Source organism: Protomyctophum parallelum (assembly GCF_964188405.1).
Source record: "Protomyctophum parallelum genome assembly, chromosome: 2".
In the NCBI taxonomy this organism is placed as follows: Eukaryota; Metazoa; Chordata; class Actinopteri; order Myctophiformes; family Myctophidae; genus Protomyctophum; species Protomyctophum parallelum.
In genome coordinates this window covers 12,287,649-12,302,916 of record NC_139699.1, presented here as the reverse complement: position 1 = coordinate 12,302,916, position 15,268 = coordinate 12,287,649, and the positions used below count along the sequence as shown (strand labels likewise).

Sequence of the window (15,268 nt, the reverse complement as noted above, 5' to 3'; positions counted from 1 at the left end):
CCCACAGTTGATTCAATGGATAACCAGATGTCGACATCGCACGAATGAAAAACACGCTGATGAATGCTTTCAGTTCAGTAACAGACAGATCCCATTCTTGATTCTGTCCATCACTGCGGGCAAACTTCACTGTGCAGTCTTTGACGTTTTCCAACATGTCGGGGTCAAACATACACAAAAAACTGCTCAACTCGTCGTGGATTCTGACTTTGGCAAAAGCAGTAGGACCTGGCCTGGCATTTCCCCTCACTGTATATGTATCTTTATTCTTTTCCCTTTTTGCTTCCTATATGAATTCCTGTTCTACTGGCTGGTAGCCTATGTCTTGTATAGGGCCTTGTATATCTTTTTATTTTAAGCATGCCGCCGCATTCTGTCAGAGCAGAGACATATTTATTTAAAATAATCCTGTCTCGCACGGCCTATATAGAGCCAATGAACGGAGCACATTCCCTCAGCATGTATTATTATTAACGAAAAACATAAATACTAGCCTACTATTTTATTGGTCTAGTTCAGTTGATTTAAACAAAAGTAATACATTCAGTATAGGCCTGGTTTTGATATAATGATGCGCTATAACAGAACAGGAATTCATCATATAGGAAGCAAAAAGGGAAAAGATACATATACAGTGAGGGGAAATGGGGTGGGGGGGGGGCCTACATTTAAACATAAATATTGTCTGAGAAGTTGAGAATTTACCAAAGCAAAGCAAACAAAAACGTTTGCATTCTAAGCACCATGCACCGTTCGATCGTGATTGGTAAAGACCCCAAAGCGAAACCAGAGTCTGTAACGGACTATAATGACACGAAATGGGGAGTGGACATTTTGGATCAGATGGCACGAAACTACAGCGTCAGACTTGGCACCAGGCGTTGGCCAATGGCTGTCTTTTACAACATTCTGGACCTGGCTGCCATCAATGCCTATGTGTTGTACAAACAGTGCTTGAACAAACCGCAGCTCACCAGGAGAGAGTTCCTACAGGACTTGGCACTACAGCTCCGCGAGGAACACATGGGTGAAAAGGACTCAGTCATGCCACCACGCACCCCTCGGCGCCAGCAGCGCAGCGCACTGCAGCCGCTGCCTACCACACCACAGAACCAGCAAACTGCCAAGAGGAGACAGGATGGTCCACAGACACCAGACACGCCCAAGAAGCGACGGCAGTGTCAGCTTGACAGATGTGGAAACAAGACGCTATCCAGCTGCCACAAATGTGGCAAACGGGCATGTGGCACATGTACGGGAACAATTACAATGACATGTGTCAAGTGTCTCTAAGTATAGCAACAGAAACTGGATTTGTGTTTTCCCTGATTTTATTTCGCTTTATATTTACTTTCTTTCATGCTTTCTGATATTGTGAACAATAAGAAAAAATAAACATGGTTGAATTAACACAAAGTATTCATTATTTACCGCGTGGTGACAACAGCAGGAATGTAAAATACAGTGAGGGGAAATGAGGTGGGGGGGGGGATTCAGGTTCTACAGAGGCCAGGGGTTGGGCAGGCGCACACTGACACAAAGGGCACCTATACGGATAGCTGCATATTCGCTATCGTTATCGAATTAAACAATATCAAACGAACTTGCATAAAGGTGACAATATTTATAGGCTTCGTTGTTTGTGAGAGAGACGGGGGAAAAAGCCTCAGTAATCAGACTTTAATTCAGGCTTACATAAACTATGCAATATGCATATAGAAAAACATTTGAATGATTAGACAGACAAGCAATGTATATAGGATGTAGTATTTATTAATATTATACTGCAAGTAATTTAATTGAAAACAGCACAGCACGGCTGTCGCAGAGCTCATCTCGATGCGGGTATGCGCCTGGAGAAAAGAGAACAAAAAGCCACGAAATTAATTTATTTATTACATAATACTTGCTTATTTGGAGTGAACATGACAATGACGAGTAAATAAATATTAACACGACTCCCGTTCGATAAGTTTTTTAGCCTGGACATTTCCGCATTTAGCTGAAAACGGGCTTATAGCCTACTATTATATTTAGACTTTGACCAACAGTATTTCAAGCAGCCTATAGTTCACATACATGACGAAATACGACATTAGAGTTATATATTGTCATTTTTATATAGAGGGGGAAACATTATAGGCTACGCGATGTAATTAATATATATTTGATTGATTGTGCCAAATAATCGCCTTTTCCCCTCCACCCCTCTTTACATAACTCGCTTATTTTTTGCTCATTTAAAAAAATTCAAAATACCATGTAAACTACGGAATTCTGGCTTGTGTAGGCCTATGCCCTCTCTACGAAACATATCAAGTTGAAATGTCGGGCAGCTTGCAGATTAACCATTTTCAGAAAAGTCCGTAGCCTACATTTAGGCAATAATTAATGTGCTATTGTGCTATTCTCGGCCAATTTTCTACCGATTGTTCTAATTCCAAATGGCCTATATAATCCGTGAAGTGTACATTTTCATTGGGTGTATAATAATGTATTCATAAGAGAGGGAAGAAAATAAAAATAAAAGTGAGTGCGTGTAGGCAACAATGACGTCTCCAGCTGAAGAGGTGTGAACGAGTGGTGCGGGGGTGGGGGGATAAAGGGGGAGAGCGGTCGAATGGGCCGATATAGTCAGACTGAGTAAGAGATATATGCCTAAAATCATATTTAGAAAAAGTTTCAAATGGGGAAAAAAACAGAGATGATTTCAATCGAATATTTAGACAAAGTCATGAAAGGGGAACTTTCTCTGGACTCCATGGGCTGAGAAAATAAACATTGAAATCTCAAATTCGGTCAGAACGGCTGCTCAGACTTCCTAGTGTTAAGGGATGGATGGCCCACCTGTTGTGTTGACTGGTACAATGAGCGATGCAGGGTTATGAAACAACCCCCCATGATTAATATATACAGCGTTGTTATAAATGGCGTCCAAGGGTTTTAAAACAGAGGCTGAGTTGTGCGTACACAGTGCAATATGTCCTCAAGTCCTCACACAATCTAAAATTGGGAATATCAGCCAGCACCATTTTTCTCTTACTGTCCCGAGAGAAGCAAGATTCATTACCAAATAGGGAACCTATTTTCGAAATAAGCGACATACTAGCGACAACACTTTGCTACAACCGCTGGTGAACGGATTTTTTTTTTAGTATTTCATTTTTCAGTATTTTTTATTAAATATATGGGGCTCCTTTATTGATATTAGATAGTAAGTTGACAGGAAACGGGGAGAGAGATGGGGGGGGGGGGGGAGACACGCAGCGAAGTTCGTCGGGATCTGGACCCAAACCCGCGACACACTTCATCGTCATGCTGGATTTTGTATTGGGACGGTTATAAACGTACATGGATTAACTAGATTTAAATAACCTTTGCAACATACATACATAGGCTACGCTACAGTATAACTATATATTATTGTTTTTCTTCAAAAACATTATCCCACGATTTTGTAACCCATTTCTTCACCCAGTGTCAATTATCTAATGTAATCTTGTTCTCAACACTCCCTCTGCCAACCTGGGGAGAGCAACGGACTGACCTCATGCTTCCTTCTATGCATGAGGAGTCCAAGCCGCTCCTTTACACCTGACAGGGGGGAGTTTCCCTGGTTGGACGTAGCGTGTGGAAGGAACACGTTATTCCAACCAGTTCCTTTCCCCTCCATCAGAGACCAGGATTACTGCCTGTTTTTTGTCTAGCTGTGAGGCAACAGCGCTACCGACCACTGTGTCCCCGGTGCAACATACATATTTAATAAAATCACGGGATCTATTGAATGTGAAGGGGGAGGTGACAGAATGACATATTAAGCCTACGACACACAGTATGCCCCCCCCCCCCCCCTAGTATGAAAATAAAGAAATGAACACTCATCTTTTACTTTCTCTAATAGCAACCTAAAACATGAACCTTGGTTGAAAAAACCCAAAGTTGTCCTTTAGGTTCATTATTAATTGTTAATTGCCTAGTTTCAGTCCATACAGTATAGCGTTGTGGGACTGATTGATCTGTTGATTATTAATTCACAATCTGTGGTTGAATGACTTGAGGTAATAGTAATAGTCTGGAATAAATAAAGGTAATAGTCTGGAATAAAGGTAACAGTCTGGAAATGAAGAAGATGGGAGTAGTCTTTGAATTCATGTCGCTTAGTTTAGGCTCTCTAGGAAGAGTAAAGTTGCAGCAGAAACATGACCTCTAACTGAGCTTCATCCTTGAGGTGGAGGAGGCACACTATCTTTATCTACTGTGGGGTAGAGCTGTGGTTTCTTACCCAGGAGGCAACACGGTCCTAATCCAATACCGTGAAACCACCACAGAGGTGCTATTGTCTCCTGCATCAATAAAGGGGCTAGAAACAACTGTTTGTTGATGTGTTTATTATAGTGCTCACAAGGGTAAAAAAACTAAGTGGTAGGCCGGCCGTACAAGGTGACAGGGACACACAGTCATCATCATCATCATCATTTTTCGACCGCGGTCGAGATCATGGATTTCACAATGCCACGCCAGACTTCCGGGTTCTTCATTGCCATCCCCAGTTCCCGCTTACTGAAGCATGTGTCCCTAATAGCGATGACATCAGGGAACGACAGTTTTCTACCTCTGGTCTGCTTTGAGGCAGGACTCCAGAGAAGAAGGGAAGATATAACCTCATTGTCAGCTCTGTAGCAGTGGCCGGCAAACTGTGTTCTTCTGGATCGGACTAGTGAAGAAACACGGGGAAGGTTGCCGTATATTAGATCAGTCGATGGGTGGCTCTTCCAAGACAGATTTTGCGCTCTCTCATTAGAAGGACAGTAAGTACAGTAAGTGTCATCCAACCGTCATACAGCCCAGTATAAACTAGAAAAAGTGCCCTTCCGGGCACAGGTCTCCACCAGGTTATCCACAGATCCGTGCAGTTAGAGGTAAAAACACTTTTGGGCCAGTTATAGCGCCACCTTGAGGCTGAGTTGAAATTGTTCATGTGGCATTTCGTCCTGGGCCTAGTGGGAATGTGGGTGCACAATTTCACGGAAATCACGCGATGTGTTCATGATTTGCAGCATTTTGTTTGAAACTGAGCACTCCTGTGAACTTTGGAAGCCAATCTTAACCAATCAGGATGGAGTCTGATAAATCTGAAAGACCCGTTTCGTTGAATGGCTCTAGAGAGACTGTGTACCAATTTGCGTGATGTTTGGACAAAATCTGTAGGTGTACTGTGCAAAAACTTGTTTTGCACAAAGCGGCCTCCTGGTGGCGCTATAACAGGCCGTTCTGGAAAGTTTGGGGCAGAGGTTCATGGTTGGCATCCAGGGAGTGTGTGTGCAAAATTTGGCATCGACCGGGTTAACGGTGGCTGAGATTAGCTGTTCACGGACGGACGGACGGACGGACGGACACACGGACGGACGGACGGAGTGCAAAACATACTCTCCCCATGCCTTCGGCTGGTGGAGACAATCAGGCGTACTGTCCAGTATGTATACTTATGTTACTATGTTATATGTACGAGCTATACTTTGTGGCTCCTTCAGTGGAAATTAGATGGAATTGAGACCCGGTTGTCGGTGGAGCTGAGGCTATGGAGATTCTTTTTAGCAGAGCTAAGTAACTCATACACCCCTCAGCTGTCTCGACAGGCAGACAGGAACGCAGTAGCTTGTTTGTACCTGTCATTTCTGTCACCGACACTATCATGTTCTCTATGCTGGCAGCGTCGCTGCGTCAGTATGTGTGTCAGCATGCACTAAATGTCTCAGTTATATCTGGAAGATGCAGTGTTTTTATATGCAGTGCTTTTTGGCAGGACTCCGAGTTGAAGAACTATTCCTTTAAAACAGGCAGATGTATCGTGTTTCACTAAAAACACAACCATTTATTTTTCTTGTCTTTCTTATTGCGAGACGCAGTGATACACTTTATGACTTTATGACTTTATATTATTTGCCGTCATTAACGGATCAATGCACAGGACGTTTTTTTAATCATTCTCCCACAAAGAGTCCTTCTTGGAGGACAGGGACAACAAAGAGTCCTTCTTGGAGGACAAACAGGGACAATATTGGCTTGAACTTTCCTGAATCGGGTGGTTGTGGGGAGGTCCAGTTACACTGGGATACAATCCAGGCAATTAAAACGAAAATGAGCAAATATAATCAATGTGGATCCGTTACACTGTAGTGTCAAAGGTCTCAGTAGAAAGCAACACAAGACTACATCTTGATTAGTAGAAATAAGAAGCAGGTGTACTGAGTACAGGAGACAAGTAACAACAGGAGAACGGGCCTGTCCTCGATGGCTGCCATTTACGTGATGGACATCTGACATGTTTCATTACAAGCAGTGGCGCGTGCACAGACATTTAGAGGGGCAGGTGCTCAAGTGAAAAAAGGGCACCTTGTGCAGCACGTGGAACCGGCCGGTTGCCTTAATAGTGTGAGATTTATATATTTTGGGGCCTAAATACTATATTAGACGCTTTTTATCAAGAATTGTCACCATGGTCCACATACTGTAGCCTACAGTGTACACTGTAAAAAAAAAAGGGAAAAAAGGTCACATTTGTCCAGAGGGAAAAGGGCAGGGGGTGCTCTAGCACCCCCTAGTGTCTATCTGTGCACGCCACTGATTACAATGAGGGGAAAATGTTTACGATCATTACCATTAAAATGCTTGATTTCCTAAGCACAATAATAATAGTAATTTGTATTACCATAATTGCATTATAAAGATAGTATACAGTAGATATGGACACTGCAGCTATTATTATTCAAGTTAGGTACAGGTCCAGAGATAAATGTAAATGTGATAAATGTAAATCACCTGCTTTTCTCCCATCAAGCCTGCTATGTCAGGATTTCTGCTATACATTTATTTCTGCTGATGTTTTAAATAGGATACATTTAAATTGCAACAGTCCAACAAATACTAGGTCCAGGCACCTTGGTTGGTAATCCAGTCTGGCAGTGTGCCGCGGGTTCGACCCCCGATCCCGACGGCCTTTACTGCATATCACCCCCCCACCCATCTCTCCTGTCAGCCTACTGTCTAAGGTGAAAGCCACAAAAAAAAAACATTAATAAAAATAAATAATACAATTTTATATTGGCATAATAGTATGCTAAGCATGAACTACACAATCAATTGAATAAACTATCGCAGTTAAAATGTCTCCTTTCACTCTGGTGACTTTCTCTCGTTGTTTATTTTGGCTGTCCCTTCTTCATGATTCATGAGTGTGTCACATTTACTGGACTTTCATCGTCACTTGGAATTAAAAACAGAAGGCTGAGAACTGAGAGGTGAGAGATGTGTGTTTTGACATTTTGCGGCAAGTGATGCAGAAATGGTTCTGCCGCTGTATTATGTATGACAGTATGGCACGCAAGCTACCGAGCTTTTCACTTTCATTTTCCTGCATAATCTAAAGCTTAGGAAATGTTTTATCGTAGCTTAACAGTGTGAGGGCACAATCAAACATTCACATCAGCTATAATAAGTTTGATTTGGCATTAGGATATTAATTAATGTATATCCATTGCAGCCTCTTTCATATTATTTTATTTATCGAGCCAAAGACTGAAATGTGCACAGCTTAGAAAGAAAAGCTATGCCATTTTCAAATCTAAACACAAAATTGATTTTATGTTGATGCATAAGTTGATGCATAAATACACAATAACATCAGTTTACAGATTTCTATGGTAGACTCTGTAAGCATCCTATCGGGAAAGAAAATCTCATGTTTTATGCACATGCATTGAAACCATTCCATTCTATTCTATCCAAGTGCCTGTGACTGCTGTGTTTTCCTACAAATCAAATAGTAAAAAAGATGTAAAATGGAAAGTTGGCAATATAAACTCCATCTAAATGGTCCCCACTGAGTGGAAGGCCAAAACACAGTGTTGCTCACAATTAACTTGCATTCAGTGAATTAATTGCATTCCTACACAGTGATATCCTCGCTGTTAATTTGTCCATTTGAAACTCAAGACCATCCGCAAATGGATCCTTCCTGCTCTTCCAATCAGTCGGCATAACATTTACACTGAGAATTGTACTGTGTGTAATTTTAAGCTCAGAGAATGCGAGAGGTCTGAAGAATGCTGCTCGGCTCTCTCTCCCTCATATCCGCCGTACAATGGTGTTTACTGTAGTCACGTCACTCTCACTCTCTCCCTCATATGCGTCGTACCCTGGTGTGTACTGTTAGTCACGTCACTCTCTCCCTCATATGCGCCGTACCCTGGTGTGTACTGTTAGTCACGTCACTCTCTCCCTCATATGCATCGTACCCTGGTGTGTACTGTTAGTCACGTCACTCTCTCCCTCATATGCGTCGTACCCTGGTGTGTACTGTATAGTCACGTCACTTCTGCCATCAAGAATAGCTCTGATCATGGACTAAGTGACATTGTGGAGGTGGTGCAGCAGGGTAGTAAACAAGTCCTGTCATATCTGTGCGTGCGTGCGTGCGTGCCTCTCTCTTCCTGTCACTCTTCAGGGAATTTTAACAAGGTACAGACAAGAGAAATGATAATGATGCGTCTGTCATGATTTAATTGAGTGAATTTGTCATGAAGCTTAATGACTGATGGTATATTGTGTCACTCATTGGCCAAACCATGAATTCTCTTCTAGAACACGCAAGCATGTATACGCAGGTCCGCACGCATGCACGCACACTTCCAGGAACGATCATTAATGCCCGAAACCTAGGAGTCGTTTTTTGACACATCTCTATCTTTCACACACCACATAAAAAAGCATCACAAAATCTGCGTTCTTCCATCTGCGCAACGTTGCTGGAATCCGTCCAATACTCTCCCTTCCCAACGCCGAAACCCTGGTCCACGCTTTCATCACCTCAAGAATAGATTACTGCAATGCCCTCTTCTCCGGTTTACCATCAACAGCAACAAATAGTCTCAGATTAGTCCAAAACGCAGCAGCTAGAGTACTCACCAGAAAAAGGAAATTTGACCACATCACACCAACACTAGAGCTACACTGGTTGCCCATACAGGCCAGAGCAGACTTCAAGGTACTCCTCCTGACCTATAAAACCTTAAATGGACTTGTGCCACCTTACATGTCCAGTTTAGTGTATAAATATAATATATACATCCCTCCAAGACCACTATACGCTCTCAGGATGCTGGAAAACTCACAGTCACAACACACAATAAAATAACGGTTGGGGGCAGGGCTTTCACATATCGTGCCCCCTGTCTTTGGAACGCTCTCCCTCAGGATGTCAGAAATGCAAACATTTTGAAGTCGAGGCTAAAAAGTAAAAACACATCTTTTTTCTATGCACTACGGTTCCTAGTTTTAATCTGTATGATCCATAGCTATGCACATTTTACCATGTTTTACTATGTTTTTTTATTGCTATGTTTTGTGTCTTTGATTAGTTTTTTGATGTATCAATGCTGTAAAGACCCCTTTGTACTATAAATAAAATAAACTGAAAATGAACTGAAACCGATTATTACAAATTTACAAAGTGAAGATAGCAGAATTTTTTTTTAAATGTTTTTTGTGCCGATTAGTTGATAAAGAAAAGAGATGTTTCTCGATTATTTGATTAACCTACATAAGCTACCTGTATAGGTTAAATTGGTTATTGGTTCTACATTGGTTTTGATATATGTTTGGCTAATTGCCCAGCTATGATGCAAATCACATCCTTTAAGATTAACAATGATTGTTCAATCACTATATAAAGCACATCCATTTGGACGGACGGACGGCCGGGCGTGTGTGCGTGCGTGGCTGCGTGCACACTCAATGGTATTGGCTCACTGCCACAGCAGCTAAATTCAAATAACTGCAAAACATGTTGGTTTTGGCATATTTTCATTAAGATAATAGTAGTTATTTCCCCAGTTATTCCATTTATCCTTTTCTTCAGCTACTGGAATATTGCTTGGGCCAGCTGTGCTCATCCTGTCATTTATTTTTAGGCTGAAACGCACACACACACACACACACACACACACACACACACACACACACACACACACACACACACACACACACACACACACACACACACACACACACACACACACACACACACACACACACACACACACACACACACACACACACACACACACACACACACACACACACACACACACACACACTTTCCCAAATTTTGTTGCCAATCAATGCTATTGATAGTGACATTTAGAGATGAGCAGAGTCTACAGGTAAATGCCACCGAGTGCTCTCACACACTGCCTTTAGTCTGATATAACCTCTTATAATCAGTGATGATTTGGGAGATGACAATAAAATTAAGTCTGCCTACAAGCTCAAGCTATACAGTTCTATAATGCAAAGCCATGCTCCGATGGAGAGCATTGACCTGACACATTTAGGAGAGGTTTTCTCTAAAAGACAAATTTATATTTTTGGAACTTGGAAGCTACTGCAAACTAATCAAAGTGATTTAATAGCTAAATAAAATTAATAGATGCATCTTTCATGGTGAAAAAAAAAACATCCTCAGGGTTCCACTTTTCTAATTACAATACCAAATATCACCCTGCAAGCTTCCAAAACAAACACACCGAGAAAACCATTGGAAGAAAAAAAACAGAAATCCACTTACTCTACACCTCAAGGGTGTCCTCGTCAAAGCAGATTCATCATTCTGGGGCAACAACGTCTCCCCCCCCCCCCCATTACTGTCAAGTACAACCTCCCATAGCAGCAGTAGATTTGCCTCTTCACAACCGAACAAGACACACATTTTTTAACACATGTCACGAAGCTGTGAGACATCTTACTCTGACTGCGCTGCGCGGGGACATGCCTTACTTTGAGACTTCAGAGCTTCCCAACAAGAGAACAGCTAGAGCTACACTTCACTGTGATGGTTTCACCAACAGCAGGCCCGTCAGAAAAAGAAAGAAAAAAGATGCCACCAGCTCCAAAAGTACTCCTCGCCTGACAAACATTATCTGCAGGGAAAATCCCTCACCATTTGTGCTTTTCCTTCTTTTAGTAGGGGAGGGCTGGTGGTGGGATGGTGGAACATAACAAATGAAAGCATCGGCCCACAAAAGATCCAGAGGGAAGGGCACACGTGCCTCCTTGGGCCTCCATTTGACAGGAGGGCTTATACTGTAGCAGCCAGCTACTTAAAGTCTAACTGAAGTGCTATATTACTCACCAAGCTCAGCTGGAGACACTATAGAAAATGTGTTTGCGTAAGATCTGCTCTCCTTTATCAATCCCAAACAGCAGGGACCAGGCTTTAAGCAGTGGGACAGTGTTCCAGGGAAAGCAAGCAACATTTCAGACAGAAAAAAAGGGCTGGTTGGTAATCCTTTAATGCTGAATCTACACACAACACAACCTGCTACTGCTTACAGTAGGTTATTCCAGACACTGCCATGGAAAAACAACATGCTGTACACTACAAACACAACACAAGTGTAAGAAATATTATTTTCCCTTACCAATAAAGAGGTTCCATTCAGCGTCTAGGTCTGCCTGGTTGGCCAGACAACCTCTCATAACGTTATGACAGTAGTTGTGGCAGGGTCTCAGTCCTGGCATGCCACGGCAATACGGACAGTACAGCATCTTGGTTAAGGCTCTGATGCAGGCTGGAACCACATTCACCTGTGAAACAAATAAGAAAGATTCATTAGTTGTCAAGGCAAGTTTTATCTACTTAATTAAGCCTTAATTAAAGACATATATTGTACAGTTATACTTGGCTCCCTAATGATCAACAAAGGGGGAATGTGTGTTGTGTCTCCCATTTCACATGGACCCAACAGACTAGGGCAGCCAAAGCAAGACAAACTTTATCACTATGGTAATACTTAATTGTGCTGGCTAATCTGCCGCCATAGAGGGAAGCATGGATATGATAGGGTGTTAGCAGATTTTATGGGTGAGGGATAGTGCCAGTGTGTTTTAAGAGACAGTATACACACTTTGGAAAAGCAGGGGAAAACACAACATGGACAGGCAGCCGGTTTCATCCGTCAATGAAACCTTCATGCAGCACATTCTGTTTTCTGTGCCTGTCAAAGATATTGCACAAGGCAGCTTCAACTTAAAGCTTAAGGCTTAGACTCTACAGAATCAAATGATGGCACATAGTGATATATATACTGTATATAGGAGATAGGAAGGGCATAGGATATTTCTTTCCACATAAAATAAATAAAAGTAGTCTCTAAATAAAAGCTGTGTCAAAACACTTCAGCAGCACCATGGCAACATTGTTATAGTGTTCAAACATGTGTGTGTGTGTGTGTGTGTGTGTGTGTGTGTGTGTGTGTGTGCGTGTGTGTGCGCGCGCGTGTGACGTGTGTGTGTGTGTGTGTGTGCGCGTGTGGTGTGTGTCTGTCTGTCTGTCTGTCTGTCTGTGTGTGTGTGTGTGTGTGTGTGTGTGTGTGTGTGTGTGTGTGTGTGTGTGTGTGTGTGTGTGTGTGTGTGTGCGCGTGCGTGTGTGCGTAATATATGAGATCAAATTCATTGAGCAATAAAGCAGAGATTAAAATAGTCAGTGCTGATCGTCCTTCCATCGGTGTTGAGAATGAATCAGGAGTTTCTTATGGAGGAATATTCCGTCATATAAATTCCAACCGTGAACTGCTTCTGACGGAATACTCCGTCATATAAGCTTTTTAAATTATATAAAAACGGGATCACTGTAATCATTTTTTAAATTTTTGCCTTCTTCAGCGATCCTGGACATGTTTTGCGCATGCACACATTATTATTTTGTCCATTATTTAAATCTGAGAGTAAAAATAATAACTGTCTTTAGTGGCACTAACTGTAGATGTAGAACTGTAGATGCGGCAGCGGTGGCTCAGGGGTAGAGTGCCTGGATGGTAACCGTAAGGTTGCCAGTTCGAACCCGGGCTCCCCCAGAGTTACCGTCGAAGTGTCCTTGGGCAAGACACTGAACCCCTAATTGCTCCCAATGTGCTAGTTGGTGCCTTGCATGGTTTCCGCTGCCATCGGTGTATGAATGTGTGTGTGTATGGGTGAATGTAATGCACAATCTCTGTAAAGCGCCTTGGATAAAGGCGCTATATAAATGCACCATTTACCATTTAGATATTTTTCTTGTTAAAGTTTTCTTACTTAAACTAATATGTTATAAACTTTGTGAAGTGGTGAAAGAAAACAATAATATGATCTTGTCAATGAACAATCATTTCAAATGGTGTGTGTGTGTGTGTGTGTGTGTGTGTGTGTGTGTGTGTGTGTGTGTGTGTGTGTGTGTGTGTGTGCGCGTGCGTGTGCGCGTGCGTGTACACATGTGTGCCGTGCATGTGTGTGACAGCTACACAGGAAAAACTGCTCCTAAGCTCTGACAAACTTTGAAAACCATGACAAACTATAGCCTCACTGTGCACAGCAGTGGCTGGCTGCCCTGGATGTGCAATCTGGTTATCTTGTTAGCCCTTATTTACAATGGAGTGAATGGAGTATTTCACATCAGCCAGCTGTGGAAGTACAGTTAAGCTTGGGAGCGAGATGTACCGGTAGTAATTTAGCCAAAGTGGGATTAACACGATAATCTATTCGTAGGCACTCAGGTGGTGCCGTGGTAAAGTACCTGCCCGCTGCAGAGAGTCTACGGGTTAGAATTCACCACGGCTGCAAGTGGCTTTGACGAGCATCTATATGAACACAATTGGCCGGGGGAGAAAAGCTGAGCAGGGGGTGGGTGATATTTGTCACTGCACGTACACTACTCACTCCTACGTCTGTCAGCAGGGAGTGTTGGGTGGGAGGAGAAGGATGGGGAATTAATGGAATTAATCCATTTTGGGCAGGAACCCCTTTTGGTGTTAGCATTATGTTGTGCTTTAGCTTTGGCGCGCTATGAGCTTGTAGATCGGCTATTTTGAAGGTCTGCTATTTTGAAAAAATCGAAGAACCACTGACATAGAAACATAGCTTTTTCAGAAAACTGTCAGGATGTAGAAGACATTTTTAGAATCTGATCTCAGGTCAGAATGGGTTAAGGACTAAATTAAATTGGGAAGAAAAAGGGGGTAAAAAAACCCCAAAACATGCATTCAGATGTTGTTAAGTACTGTACTAATACGGCCTCGTCTGTCTGTGTGTGTGTGTGTGTGTGTGTGTGTGTGTGTGTGTGTGTGTGTGTGTGTGTGTGTGTGTGTGTGTGTATGTGTGCGTGCGTGCGTGTGTTGTAGAGAGTGATGCAATGCATGTGAGAAGAAATAGAATGTGGGTGTGAGTGACAAACAGAAGGCTTCTTATTAGCTGCTGTAGAAGAGCTGAGCAGACTGAAGATAATGGTCAACCCTTCTGCTCACTCACACAGCCATTGTGTGTCTCACATTTACTTTAGGAGGATTAGATAAGTCAATAAGTCTATATACTATAGCAAAACCCATTTATAACTTTATAGCTGTGAGCAGACGCACACTATCGGTATATCAGCAACAGTTTCAGATTCCATATCCCCTTTTCAACCTCATTAGAAACAATAGGAAGCTTAACCCATTTTGGGCGGGAACGCCTTTTGGTGTTAGCATTACGTTATGCTTTAGCTATTTTTGAAAAATCGAAGAACGACTGACATAGAAACATAGCTTTTTCAGAAAACTGTCATTTTCAAACAGACATTTTTAGAATCTGATCTCATTTCAGAATGGGTTAAAGGCTGTTCTCTGTGCGTTAAGACAAAATTCTGAAACAAAATAATAAACAGTTTCAACAGTTTTGTCAACAGAAACTCGTCGTACGAGAGTAAAACAGACCTTGGAACAAAAACAACAAAAAAGGAGACGAGATTCAGTAATATGAAACTGGAAAAGGCACTCCTGAAAGGATTCACCTTGTCTATACCTTGACAAGGAGTTGGCATGCACATATGGTGCAGGCTCCCTTTAGGGGCGAAAAAAACCGCAGCCGCTGGAAATTGCTTTGTGCCACCAAGTAATGAAGTTGTGAGAAATGACAATGACTTTGCAAGTCACCAAGGCCAAACAAGGCAGGCACCACCGGGACGAGAGAGAGAGAGAGAGATGGCCAAAAAATCATCTCAATAGTTCAGTCATAATTATTGTGACAGGGAGTGTTGCTTGGCGCTGATTGGACATGGATGTGAAGCTCTCTACTGCTGCCCCCAGCATCCCCATTCAATTCCGCAGCCATTAGTGTCAATGACATTATGGGTGATCTGTCACTGAGCAAATCAGACTACCATATGCCTCCGAGTGGAATCTACAGCAACCTCCTTGTATCA

The 15,268-nt window shown here is 42.4% G+C and overlaps 1 protein-coding gene across 1 annotated transcript in view; it reads right to left on the bottom strand.

The window, feature by feature from the left end:
- The window catches only part of LOC310854509 (glypican-6-like), a gene marked incomplete at its 3' end in the record, with an annotated part of 202,607 nt that overhangs the window by 50,747 nt on the left and 136,592 nt on the right, over nucleotides 1–15,268 (bottom strand). Inside the window, exon 4 of the mRNA XM_083759189.1 lies at nucleotides 11,478–11,643. Coding sequence (XP_083615315.1) covers nucleotides 11,478–11,643 — 166 coding nt within the window. The remainder of the gene's footprint in view (nucleotides 1–11,477; nucleotides 11,644–15,268) is intronic.